The sequence below is a fragment of the Lacerta agilis genome, chromosome 15, assembly GCF_009819535.1.
Source record: "Lacerta agilis isolate rLacAgi1 chromosome 15, rLacAgi1.pri, whole genome shotgun sequence".
In the NCBI taxonomy this organism is placed as follows: Eukaryota; Metazoa; Chordata; class Lepidosauria; order Squamata; family Lacertidae; genus Lacerta; species Lacerta agilis.
The window spans coordinates 22,288,163-22,300,586 of record NC_046326.1 but is presented as its reverse complement, the minus strand read 5'-3'; the positions used below and the strand labels follow the sequence as shown (position 1 = coordinate 22,300,586).

The following is a 12,424-nucleotide window of genomic DNA, read 5'->3' as shown; positions in this document are numbered from 1 at the left end:
AGGAAGGAAGACAATATGAACAAAGCATGAAAGCAGCCCTGTATCAGGAAGTTTTTAATGTTTGATGTTTTAGTATGCTCTTATATATATGCCCAGAGTGGCTGGGGACACCCAACCGGATGGGTGGGGTATAAATAATAAAAATAATAGAATTGTGATTATTGTTTAATCCAGCTACGTTGCTCCCATCTTCTTACCTTTCAAAATATAGTGTGCAGTCTGTACGCAGCGCAGTGACGGGGAACAGTAGATGTGGTGGATGACTGTGTTACTTTCAAGGAGGGCCTCACCTGTTTGAAGACACATGCTCAAAATAAGAGTGCATTCAGACCTGGGGGACATTGCATCAGTTTTCCTGATTATAATGCTGCAGATTCTTTCTTTCTTTCTAATTATCCCACCTTCTTTCTCCCAAACTCAAGGTGGTGGGTGTACATAGTTCTCTTCCTTCCCATTTTACCCTCACAATAACCCTGTGGAGTAGGTTAGGTCGAGAGGTCATGCGGTGAGCTTCATGGCAAGAGTGGGGATTTGAACCTTGTTCTCCCAGCTCCTACTCCAGCTCTCCAACCACTACACGATACTGTCCCGGCTCCTGCTTGCTGGTTTCCTATGGCCATCTGGCTGGCCACTGTGAGAACAGGAGGCTGGATTAGATGGGCCATCGACTTGATCCAGCAGGCTCGTCTTTTGTTCATATATTCTTAGCCAGCTATTAATATTATAGCTCTGGGTCAGTTTGCTCCCGATCAATAGTCGTTTCCTGTTTAAAGCAGGGCTTTCGCCGCTGGGACCACAGCAGTTCCTTAGATATCTGGCAGATAACCATTTCAGTCTTGAAACAAACACGGCACAGTTTGGTGGCGAAGCAAGACTCATTTTCCACCTGCAGGGGGCAGCCGCATTGCACTTGCCAACTCTTACGATCCTGGTAGAAAAAAACTGACAGATTTCACTGTGACTTCCCATCTGCTTTAAGTAAAGAATCTTGCACTCTGTATGAATACAGGGCAGATATTATTTGAGCATCCCAGGTGATTTGTTCTGCTGTAAGCTGGGAACACTTCTGGCTGCAATTGTCCTCTTCCTGCAGCCCGCTGAAACTAACAAAACAATGGGGTGGGCTTCACGGTGACTACCCGTTCATCATTTTAAGGAATGCTTGTGTTTAGAGAACGCTTAATAAAACAGGAAAATATTTTGTCCATATATTGCTGTTGTTGCAATCAGTTATTTCTTGTATAAGAAAGAAAGATTGTAGCTCAGCAGCAGAACACATCCTTTGCACGCAAAAGGTCCAAATTTGAATTCCCAGCACCACCAGTTAAAAAATATTAGGTAGTGGGTTAGAATCATGGAGCTGGAAGGGACCCCCAGTGTCATTTAGTCCAACCCCCTGCAATGCATGAATCTCAGCTAAAGCATCCATGACAGATGGCCATCCAACACCTGCTTAAAAGCCTCCAAGGAAGGAGAGTCCACCACCTTCCAAGGGAGTCGGGTCTGTGTCAGGACTATGCTAGAGATGACAATAATGAACTAAATGGACAAACTTGTCTGGTCTGGTATAAGGCAACTTTGTTCTTTTGGTCAATTAAATCAATTGATTCATCCTCTCTCCATCTAAGGCAGGGCACTCCAACACATGCTTGAGGCCTTCTTTTGAGGCCCTTGGAAACATCTGAAGGCCCCTGCAGCCCTTGCCCTGCCTTCCCAAAGCCAGGTAAGCAAGGTGCTGGGCTTTGGGAAGGAGGTGTGAGGGTTCTGACAGTCCTCCTACCTCCTTCCCAAAGCCTAGTTTGCACTTTCCCAACTTCGGGAAGGAGGTGGGAGGGCTCTAGGACCCTGCCAGAGCCTCATGCCTCCTTCCCAAAGCCTGGCACCTCGCTCAGCTGCCTTTGGAAAGACAACATGGGAAGGGGGTGCCAAGTTTTGGTCTTGCACCTCATCCTGCAGAACAAGGCAGTGTGTTGCTCTCTTGGTATGAAAAGTAGGACCGTCCTGATCCAAGCCATAAGGATTCCTACCTGGTGCCAAATCTACCACCTTGATTTTTCTCCCCGCAACTTCTGATTGCCAACCCACAGGTAAAGGAGAGGTCCTCTAGCAACATGAAGACCTCCCTAGCAAGCCAATTTAGAGGTGCATAGCTGGAGCCTGCCCCCTTCCTACCTTCTCACGTGACCCCCTCCAGAACACACACCCTCCTCCTATTGCAAACGCATTGCAACTTACATCAACATCATGCCACTTAAATTAAACATTTCTAGACAGCAACATTTCTTTCTGCATCTAATTCTTACCCTGGCCTTTGGCACTTGAGATGCACATTTTCAGGGTGCCACCCTCTTCCTGCAACTGTAATCTGTTTTAACTGTTTTTTATGACTGAATTTTAAATGGCTGTAACCTGATGGTGAAAGGTGGAACAATGAATTTAATAATAATGGTACCAGAACAACAATTCTATTGTGCTCACAATAAGATCCTGAGGCTTCTACACACAGAGATGGGTAACTGGAATGCCCACAGTTTGCTGGGTGATAAAGCAGGCAACTCTCAGGGTTGTGAGTGATAATCACAGCCAACAATTTCACACGTGCTAAAATAATGCTTTGTCCCCTGCTGTATGACTAGGTGTCAAATGTCTTGCTTCCCTGAGATATTTTGCACGGAAGAAGCAAGGAGCCGGCCTTCTCATGCAGTGTTTGGAGAATCTCAGCATTGGGAAGCTTCCCCAGCAACTCATTCATTTCTCAAACAGGCACTCAAATCGATGCGTCACTACAGCAGCTCATGGATTTGCAGCCAAATGTTTTTTCGCTGCTGAGCTGACAGTTATGTGCAAACAGAGATCACAGCTTAAGTCGTCACCTCCAAAGTCACCCCGACAATGGCTGCTGCTCGTCTCGCACAGGAACTGGTACAAATGGCAGCACAGAAGGGCAGCAGGGCCACCAGGCAAGCCTTGGAAACTGCTGCGCTCATGCAGAATTTAGGAAAATTGCGACAGCTCTCTGTCTAAATCAGCCTTCACCAATCTGGTGCCATCTAAATATGCTTGACTACGTGCTCGCTGGGGCTGATTGGATTTGAAGCCCAAAACCTCTTTAGAGCGCCAGGGTTGCAAAGCCTGGTTTAAACCAACCAACCAACCAAAGAGACTTGCAACAATCCTAAGCCCAAGGTCCATTCAGGGACATAGCTAGCTGTTCTGGCACCCGGAGTGGCGGGGGCAGGGCGAATCGCCCACAGGGTGGAGGTAGCAATCCGTGCATGGAGACGCCATGGCGATCCACCCAGGGGTGGATGCAAGCCCCATGCTGCCATTTTGGGCAGCGTGGGGCCCCAAGCCACCGTGTCACTCCCAGGAGAGACTCGTGGCTCGGGTGCGCTGCAGGCCAGGCCCCGCGGTAAGTGCCGCCCCCCCAAGGTGTGCCATTTTGTCACCCCCCTCAAGGATGACACCCGGGGCAGCCCACACCCCTGCACCCCCTTCCTACGCCCCTGGATCCATTCTCCCAATGGCTGCTGCTGCTGAATAAGATTAACCATGGCAGGAATAGCACATCTAATGGGCCACGCTTTTCCACCTCTTTCTCTTCTCTCCCCTTCACCACACTTGGATATTTGGTCCAGAGCCATTTAAAAATTGGTTCCCTGCCAGTTAATGACTTACAACAATAGACAGGGTGCCCAAGTGCAAAAGACGCCAGTGTAAAGGAAATAATTTCTCTGAACATAAGAGCATGAGGAGAGCCTCATCTAATTCTTACAGTGGCCAACCAGATGCCTGTGGGAAACCTGCAAACAGGACCAAAAGCACAGGAACACCCTCCCCTCCTGTGGTTTCCAGCAACTGGTTTTTCAGAACCATTACTGCCTCTGACAATGGAGGCAGAGCATAGCCATTTTGGCTCGAAGCCATTAATAGCCCTTCTCCTCCATGACTTTGCCCAATCCTTTTTAAAATCCATCCACGTTGGTGGCCATCACTGCCTCCTGTGGGAGTGAGTTCCAGAGTTTAACCACGCGTTGTGTAAAGAACTTCAGCTTGTATAGCAAGCTGTGCCAGCTGAAATCTCAGCTTCCACTGCTAGTATGTCTAGATGCAAAAACAAAGGGCAGGTCTCCTGCAATTTTGATAGAAGAGGGCATTTCGCCAAATGTAGTTTGTCACCTAAGCTGAAATTCTCTTTTTTAAAAAAGTATTTTATCTTCTCTTGATATTTCTTCACCTATTAAACCTTAAGGAAAGACGTTTTATGTATGCAACGGCGGCAGCGGCAAGAATGCGACTAGCCCAAAAATAGAAAGAAGAACCACCAACAAAGGAAGAAGGGCAGACGAAATTGATGGAATATGCGGAAATGGCGAAACTGACGGGGAAGATCAGAAACCAAGAAGATCAAGTATTTGCTAGAGGCTGGAGTAAATCTGTAGTTTACTTAAAACCCCCCCCACTGTAAACAGTTAAAATCATTGGTAGCGTAATGACATTTGTAATGTGAAATTGATTATGATAATCAGAGATACATAATAGTTGGATAAAGCATAAGATGTAGAAAACTTAACCCTTTAATATAATAACCCATGGGAGGGAGGGGAGGAAGTCTGAAGGTTCAGAGAACCTTGTAATTTAATGTTTGAATTAGTTAGAGATAAAGTGTATAAAAATGTGAGGAGCGCCCTCCTCTTTTTGCATCTGGGCACACTAGCAGTCAAGCACAGCTAACGGGGTGGCCCTCCAGATCTTGTTGGGTCTCCACTCCCAGTCGGCATGGCCGACAGCCAGAGATAATGGGAGTCATAGTGCAGCACCACCTGCAAGGCGCCACATTGGCTACCCCAGGAGTAGAGGATCATTCTTTCGCTGAGATTGAAATCTGAGCCAGAAGAAGAATTGGGAGGTTGTAATTTGAGGTGAGCATTACCAACCCCTGAGGCTCATATTTATTAACCTAGAAAATCTAGACTCTGAGACATCTCTGATTTCCAGCTCATAACGGCTTCTTTGCAGTGGACCTAATGCACTTTAATTCAAGGTGATGGCAAGTAGGAAAAGCCACCCCTCGATTTGTACCTCTCATCCTCTAATGCCCAAGAGCCAGAGTAGTTTTGGAAGAGTTGAAAGACAGAGCAAGCAGGCCTGATTTTATTATTATTATTCCTATCGTGGTTGACGTGCTACAGCTGCTCATGTTGTGGCTGGATGTTTGACAGACAAAGATCCGTTAAGAGAACAAGAGAGACTAGAACCCAAAACTCTCAAGGAGACAAGTTATGAGTACCCATAAAGAAGGTAAAGGACCCCTGACAGTTAAGTCCAGTCGCAGACAACTCTGGGGTTGAGGCGCTCTTCTCGCTTTATAGGCCAAGGGAGCCGTTTGTCCGCAGACAGTTCTTCCGGGTCATGTGGCCAGCATGACTAAGCCACTTCTGGTGAAACCAGAGCAGCGCACGGAAACACCATTTACCTTCCCGCCGGGTAAATCTACTTGCACTTCTTTTCTTTTGGCGTACTTTCGAACTGCTAGGTTGGCAGGAGCAGGGACTGAGCAACAGGAGCTCACCTCATCGCGGGGATTTGAACCGCCGACCTTCTGATCAGCAAGCCCAAGAGGCTCAGTGGTTTAGACCACAGCACCACCTCTAATAGAAAAAGAAAAATACCGTTCCCCAACGGGGGGAGCTTACCAACAAGCCGTGCTTGAGTGCAGCCAAACACAGTGATGGGGGCATCCTTTTCATAATCCCTGAAACCACCACTCCGTTGAGGTAGGCTGTGAGGCATATTCAGGTTTGTCCGCATGTACCTTCCTGTCAGGAGACACAGAGAGCAAGGAGGAAAAAAAATTAGGTGATTTCCCCCAAGTGTATGTCCTTCAAGTAGCAGTTCTCAAATTGTAATGTGAGTTCCCCCAGCCATCCAAGAGAGGCAACAAAACATTTAGAAGGTTGTGTGACGTTCCAGAGAGGGAGAAGATCCTGCAGCAGGGAGTTCCAGGGTGTTTACCTGAGGGTAGCTAGATCCGCACCCCAATACAGTTCCTCCTGAGAGTGAGAGAACGTCAATACGTCTTGTCGTTCCCAAGAAGAGCTGCTCTCTATGCATTCAAAGTGTGCAGAGTTCAAAAGCCCTAGTATGCATTAACCACTTGGGTTGGGGGGCAATTGAAGACCAAATACCCTACTTTACAACTTTAAAAAAAAAGGATGTGGGGAATGGAGGCAGCATGCATCCCTTGAACTTGTAATGAAATCTAAAGGTAAAGGGACCCCTGACCATTAGGTCCAGTCGTGTCCGACTCTGGGGTTGCAGTGCTCATCTCGCGTTACTGGCCGAGGAAGCCGGCATACAGCTTCCGGGTCATGTGGCCAGCATGACAAGCCGCTTCTGGTGAACCAGAGCACCACACGGAAACGCCGTTTACCTTCCCGCCGGAGCGGTACCTATTTCTCTACTTGCACTTTTGACGTGCTTTCGAACTGCTAGGTCGGCAGGAGCTGGGAGCGAGCAACGGGAGCTCACCCCGTCGCAGGGATTCGAGCCGCTGACCTTCTGATCAGCAAGCCCTAGGCTCTGTGGTTTAACCCACAGCGCCACCTGGGTCCCTGTAATGGAATCTACCAGACTGTAGATTCTGAAGAGGACGATTGGTCTGATTGGAGTCCACTTTGAAAGTTCAGTAGTGCAGATTCCTCCTCTATTCCTAGCGAACTAATGTCTGCTCGCATGGCATTGGATGTCTCCCAATTAAAGAAGTAAAACACTGTGACAGAAACAAACTCACCTTTGGCATCAAAACACTGTGAGAGCCAGTATTTCCCAAACACAACGTCCATCCTTTCGCCATGTCGGCAAACGAAAAGGCACCTCTTCTGTGGCCCAGGTGGGTTGGCGATCCTTAAGGGCTGAGGATGAGGTTAAAAAAAGCAACACCTTAGTATGATAAATAACAACCCTTCCTTTCTCCCCTTCTGGTGTTTCGGCCTGCCTTGGAGGCAGGTAAAGGTGAAGATGAACCTTACCTGCATACTCTGGCAAAAGATTGTGAGGGGCCCAGTATCCCCTGGTCCTTGGTCCTCCTGCAACCTCCGATCCATCACTCCGTCAGTGAACATCAGGAGGGAGGGGGATGAAGTGGCGTTCAGAATGGAATATGACCTGTCAAAACAGACACATGTTTTTTTTGTGGATGCAACACACATTTCATCTATTTAATTAATTACAGCCCACTTTCCCCATAATAAAGCACGTACAAGGCATCTTACAAAAGGACTGGGCAGACTCTGGGTGAGATAATCAGCCAGGATTTCTGGGTTGCAGTTTACTAAGTTCTTTTTTCTTCTTCTTTTGGAAATAATTTTTATTAAATATTTTCTTGAATTACAAAAGAACGCAGTGTGTCTCTTTCTTTCTCTCTTTTTTAGATCATAAGAGTCTCTGAGTTATGTTCAATGTTAGACAATGCTGTATCTAGTACAGGGTTGAAGGGGAAGAGAGGTGGGAGGAGAGAGTGGCTGGTAAATTTACATATTATTTTCCCTTTTTTTCAAAATTGGTTTATGCGTGAGGTTTTTGTGTCAGCGTCACTTGGGCAGGTCCCCTTTCTATTCGTTCATTGGTTTACATTGACAGTGAGAGAAGACCCACTTAAATGAATGAACCTACGTTAGATAGGTGCATGAATGTCAAAGGACTAAATCTGACTAGGGAGATATAAATAAATAAATATAGTAATCATAATCATAGTCAAAAATTGATGCCTGAACCGAAAATGACTTGTTTTCCCTTCATCCGTGAGTCAGCTTGAGCTTCCCTACCACCATGCTGTGACCTTCTAGTGGCAGACTCATCCACAATAAAAGCCCTTGCCACCCATGCAAGCAGGATCAGACCTCTTACCCATGGAACACCCATGTGCCACACTCGTCTGCTTTGGTGATGTAATTCTCGGGCAGCAGCCCAGAACATCCTGTGGCCAGCGAAGTGCCGTAAATCCAGCCTTCGCTGGTGGTGACTTGCTCCACAGGAGACATGAAGATGAAGTCCCCCGGGACGAGCTCCAGCTCGTCATCGTTCTGTGGGGCGTATGGGTAGATCACCTGGAGGGTCTGTAAGGGGTGGAGAAGGGGAAAGCCTTAAGCCAACAATGAATGAGCAGAAGAACATCAGAAACTGCCTTGTTGCAAGTCATTGGTCTATTCAGCTCAGATTGGCTACAATGCCTAGAAGTGGACCTCCAGATTTTCAGAAAGGGGACCTGACCAGCCTGACCTGGAGATGTTCGGGACTGAACTAGGGGACCTTGTTTATGAAGAGCACACGCTAAGCAATGGCTCTTCCCCAACCAACCAACCAAAAATATATATCTTTCCCCAGTAGTGGCTGCCCCCCCTACCCTAGTGCTTCTACATCTTATGTGGATGGGCACTGGGTTGAGACAGAAGGACAGACCTCGTGATCTGGATTAAACCTTTGGAGCCACAACTTGCCTGTGCCTACTTTATATTACAGCAGACATGGATCCTCCTGCATGAATAACTCTCACCCCGGGAGCCCACCCTCGCTGCATGTTTTGAATCAAACGCAGAAACCGCCTTCATTTCCCCTAAGGGGGACAAGGAGTCCCACACTTACCTCATGATTGGCAAATCTAATATCCCGGGAGAATATTGCGGCCACCCAGTCGCAGCCCAGCTTGACGTCTATGCTCTGAGCTAACTTCTCGAGCGTCGGCAAGTGGCTGGCTTGGAAGTGGTAAGCCAGTGTGACGTGGAGCTGCTTCTTGTGGGGTTCCACGTGGACATCTGCAAATTGGAAATCTGTGATCAGTTGGGAGCCACTGGGACGATGGGTGAATTGGATATCAGCCAAGTCAGCCTAGCTCAGCGCTGGTGAGTCAGGTGCTCCTGGGATGTTTTTGTTGTCTTTTCAACACCTATTGAAGACATTCCTTATTTTTTTAAATAAAAAATAAGCCTTGTAAGAGATGATTAAGGCCCCATCCGCACTATGCATTTAACGCAGTATCATGCCCCCTCAAACAGTCATGGCTACCCCACAAGGAATCCTGGGAAGTGTTATCTTCTGGGAGTTTTCTGGAAACTTCCATTCCCCTCACAGACCTGAGAGGCCAGATTCCTACTCGGCTATGAAGCTCAGGGGGTGACTTTGGGCTAGTGACTGCTTCTCAGTCTACCCCCACCTCACAGGGTTGTTGTGGGGATTCGACAGATAAATAAAAATCTCTCTACACAGGGGACTCTGGGAATGGTAATTCTATGTGCAATTCACCAGCATTTTAGCACAAATCTTTCCTAATGTACACATTTACACCCCCCCTGCATAGACATTTTGCAAAGCAATTTTCCCTAATAGTGAATATGAAATACAAAAATGCATATATATATATATATATATATATATATATATATATATATATATATATGCATTTTTATGTATATTTTATCCTGTGCATTTCTGGGAGCTGCGTTGCAAAATTTCAGAGATGTGCAAATTCCAAAGCACGGCTGAGTTTCGGTCTGCCTGTTTCAGAAAGTGCACATGAGAGAACTTTGCCTTTCAATGCAAACTGAACGGCACTTCTCCCCCATCCCTTGCTCATCAACGAAAGGGTTTTTGTTTACAGGCATCCTGAGACACCGAGAGGATGCAGGAAGCACCAGCATTCCAAGCACAGAACAAACACGCATCTGTCAGAAAGGTTAAAGAACTGCCGAAATGTCAGCTTCCTTCTCAGGAGATAATGAATCAGAGGAAGTATAGATTCTGTTTTTCTTTTGAAGCAATGAGAGTAGGAGGGCTGAGGCAGAACACAGTGGGGCACCTCTCTCTTAGCTCAAGAACGAAAGTTCAGATCTCCAGGAGCTCAAAAAAAGAAAAGCGAAAAGGGTCTGTTCTCTTGGGACTGACCCTTGATATTTTGCATCGCAAAGTGTTGGAAAATAGAAGGAGCCACACAGGACACGTCCAGAGACTGGAAGCCCCATTGTACAATCTGTTTATTTTTTGGATTGTGAATATTATTTATTTTTGTGTAGCTGAAGCAATTACAAAAATGCAAAAAACAAAAAAAAACTAAATACAGTGCATAAAACAGAATATATATAATCTCAGCACATGCAGAAACTTCACTGCATGTAAACCACCCTAGGCAATCTACAGAGCAAATGAACTGCCAGAAGTGGAGAAAGTGGGGTAGTGGATCCAGCAGAGGGCTCCAGCAAGTGAGCCAAACTGCATATTGAAAACATGGTGAAGGTGGGAATAACTGCAAACTGGTTAGATGTCGGAAAGATAAAAGGCCATTTACTTGTGTTATGAAGGGCATATTATACAGCATGGAGCCTGGAGCCTCTGTAACTAAAAGACTGCCCCCCCATTACAAGAAGCTGCCCTCCACCAGGTGTCCTTGCACCTTCAGAAAGTTAGGCAAGAACTTCCAAAGACAGGGCCTTTTTTGTGGTGGCATCCTGGTGGTCAGACTTTATTCCAATACCTCACCTGGCACCATGGATCTGCTTCTCGGCACCAGCGTTGCTACAGTGTTCTGGGACAGCATGAGGACAGCAGCAAAGTTAGGATAGTGTAGTAGACACATTGAGAGCACTGGTATATTGCTGTCAGGAGGCCAGGTCTGCAGTTCTGCCCCTCCCTGCCAGCCACTCTTGCAACAAACTGACCTGGATATGTAAAACATTTCAGCCTGGTGCAGAAAGATCGTAAATGTGAGCAAGCAGCGTACAGAACTAAGAATGTTCTATGAGTGGGTGCCAATGCAGAAAAGGCCCCATTCTCTGTTCACTACTCAACTGCTCTTAACAGATGGGTGGACCCAGGAGAGACGTCTCACCGACTGATCTTAGAAGTAGGTGGTGGGAAACTTTAGTCTTCCAGATGTTGCTGAACTACAACTCCCATCAGCCCCAGCAACTATGCTCAATGGCCAGGGGTGGTGGGAATTGTAGTTCAGCAACTTCCGGAGGGTTAAAAGTGCCCCACACCAGTCTTAAGAGCATGGGGAGGTTCATATGGGAGCAAGCACTCCTTGAGATACCTTGGCTCCAAACTTTATAGGGGCTTTCCCAACTTTGTAAACTACCCTGGGAGGCTTTAAAAATCATAAATGCAAAGAAGTCTAAAAGGTGGAACAGAAACATCTTGCATTAAAGAAATAAAAAAATAAAAGATAATAGTTAAAGAAGTTGCATCCTGTCCTGAGCACCCACCGGCTTTAGAAGTGGCTTCCATTGCAAAGTCTGCAGCAAATTTCTTGAGGATCTCGGCACTGTCCTCCTTGACAAAGAGCCCAATGAAGTTGGACGAGGTGTAGAGCTCCAGGGGCAAAGGGATGGGGAACTTGCACCGCCACCGGGTCACAGTAGCATGGAGAGCTTCACAGAGTGCCTCGACTTTGCTGTCTTCGCACTGCCAAGAGACTGTGGTCAGTTGAGAGGCCATGAACCTATGCACCATGAGCACTGGAAGCGTGTACCTTTTAAACCCCCCAAATCAGTTAGTTGGATTGTCCCAAGATTCTGCAGCCCAAGGGTAGCCAACAGAGTTTCCTCCAGATGTTGTTGGACTAGAGCTCCTGTTACACTTGCCTTATTCCCCCCACGTCTTTCAGTTAGCAACCCACTCACTGCATTGCCATAGCATGCAAACCAAAATGCAGTGGTCTACCAGGTGAAGTTTCCATGGCTGTTACTTTCATACCGACACCCAGGCGTGCATGACCACAATACCAAAAAAAAAAAGTATAAAGTTAAGAGAACTTTATCTAGGTAGTGTTTTTCAATATTTCCTGTAGGTGGAAGATAATTAAGAGATGCACAGAGAAGCCAGTCCTACTCGCCCTGCCCATTTCTTATAGAGAGGACAAATGTCCTTTCTTGGTGGAAAGTCAGGGAAACCTATTCAGATGACAGCTCAGTGTGGACACTCCATGGACTAACCAATTGCTGTCGCAAGCAACTGGAGTCTTCAAAAGCTGAATGTTCCACTTTGGCCAAGATCTGCCAGCTACTTTGTAAACTGGACAGTAGCATAGTCCAGAAAGCCTGCCGTAAGCAGTTGGGTACAACTTATTGTAGCTATAAGAACATAAGGAGAGCCTGCTGGATCAGGCCAATGGCCCATCTAGTCCCCCATCCTGTTCTCACAGTGGTCAAGGAGACGCCTGTGAGAAACCCTCAAGAAGACGCAGGAACACACATCAGGAAGAAATACTCATTGTCGTATAACCTCCTTTGGAAGCAAATCAGAACAAAGGCTCAGTGAAGACCAGGCATGGTCTAACCTCCTCAGAAGCTTTGTGTAAGTCAGTGAGGACGCGTGCTCCACAAACAGGACATCTGCAGGAGCCAAGTACTTTGGCCCACAGATCAATGCAGGC

At 46.8% G+C, this 12,424-nt stretch overlaps 1 protein-coding gene across 2 annotated transcripts in view; it reads right to left on the bottom strand.

Moving 5' to 3' along the window:
• UBASH3B (ubiquitin associated and SH3 domain containing B) overlaps positions 1 to 12,424 on the bottom strand; it is a 69,687-nt gene that overhangs the window by 5,461 nt on the left and 51,802 nt on the right. For both annotated transcript variants that reach the window (XM_033171970.1, XM_033171969.1), the window contains exons 4-10: positions 11,256 to 11,454; positions 8,644 to 8,813; positions 7,909 to 8,117; positions 7,032 to 7,167; positions 6,794 to 6,914; positions 5,697 to 5,819; positions 198 to 290 (exon numbers count right to left, since the gene is read on the bottom strand). In XM_033171970.1, coding sequence (XP_033027861.1) covers positions 198 to 290; positions 5,697 to 5,819; positions 6,794 to 6,914; positions 7,032 to 7,167; positions 7,909 to 8,117; positions 8,644 to 8,813; positions 11,256 to 11,454 — 1,051 coding nt within the window. The remainder of the gene's footprint in view (positions 1 to 197; positions 291 to 5,696; positions 5,820 to 6,793; positions 6,915 to 7,031; positions 7,168 to 7,908; positions 8,118 to 8,643; positions 8,814 to 11,255; positions 11,455 to 12,424) is intronic.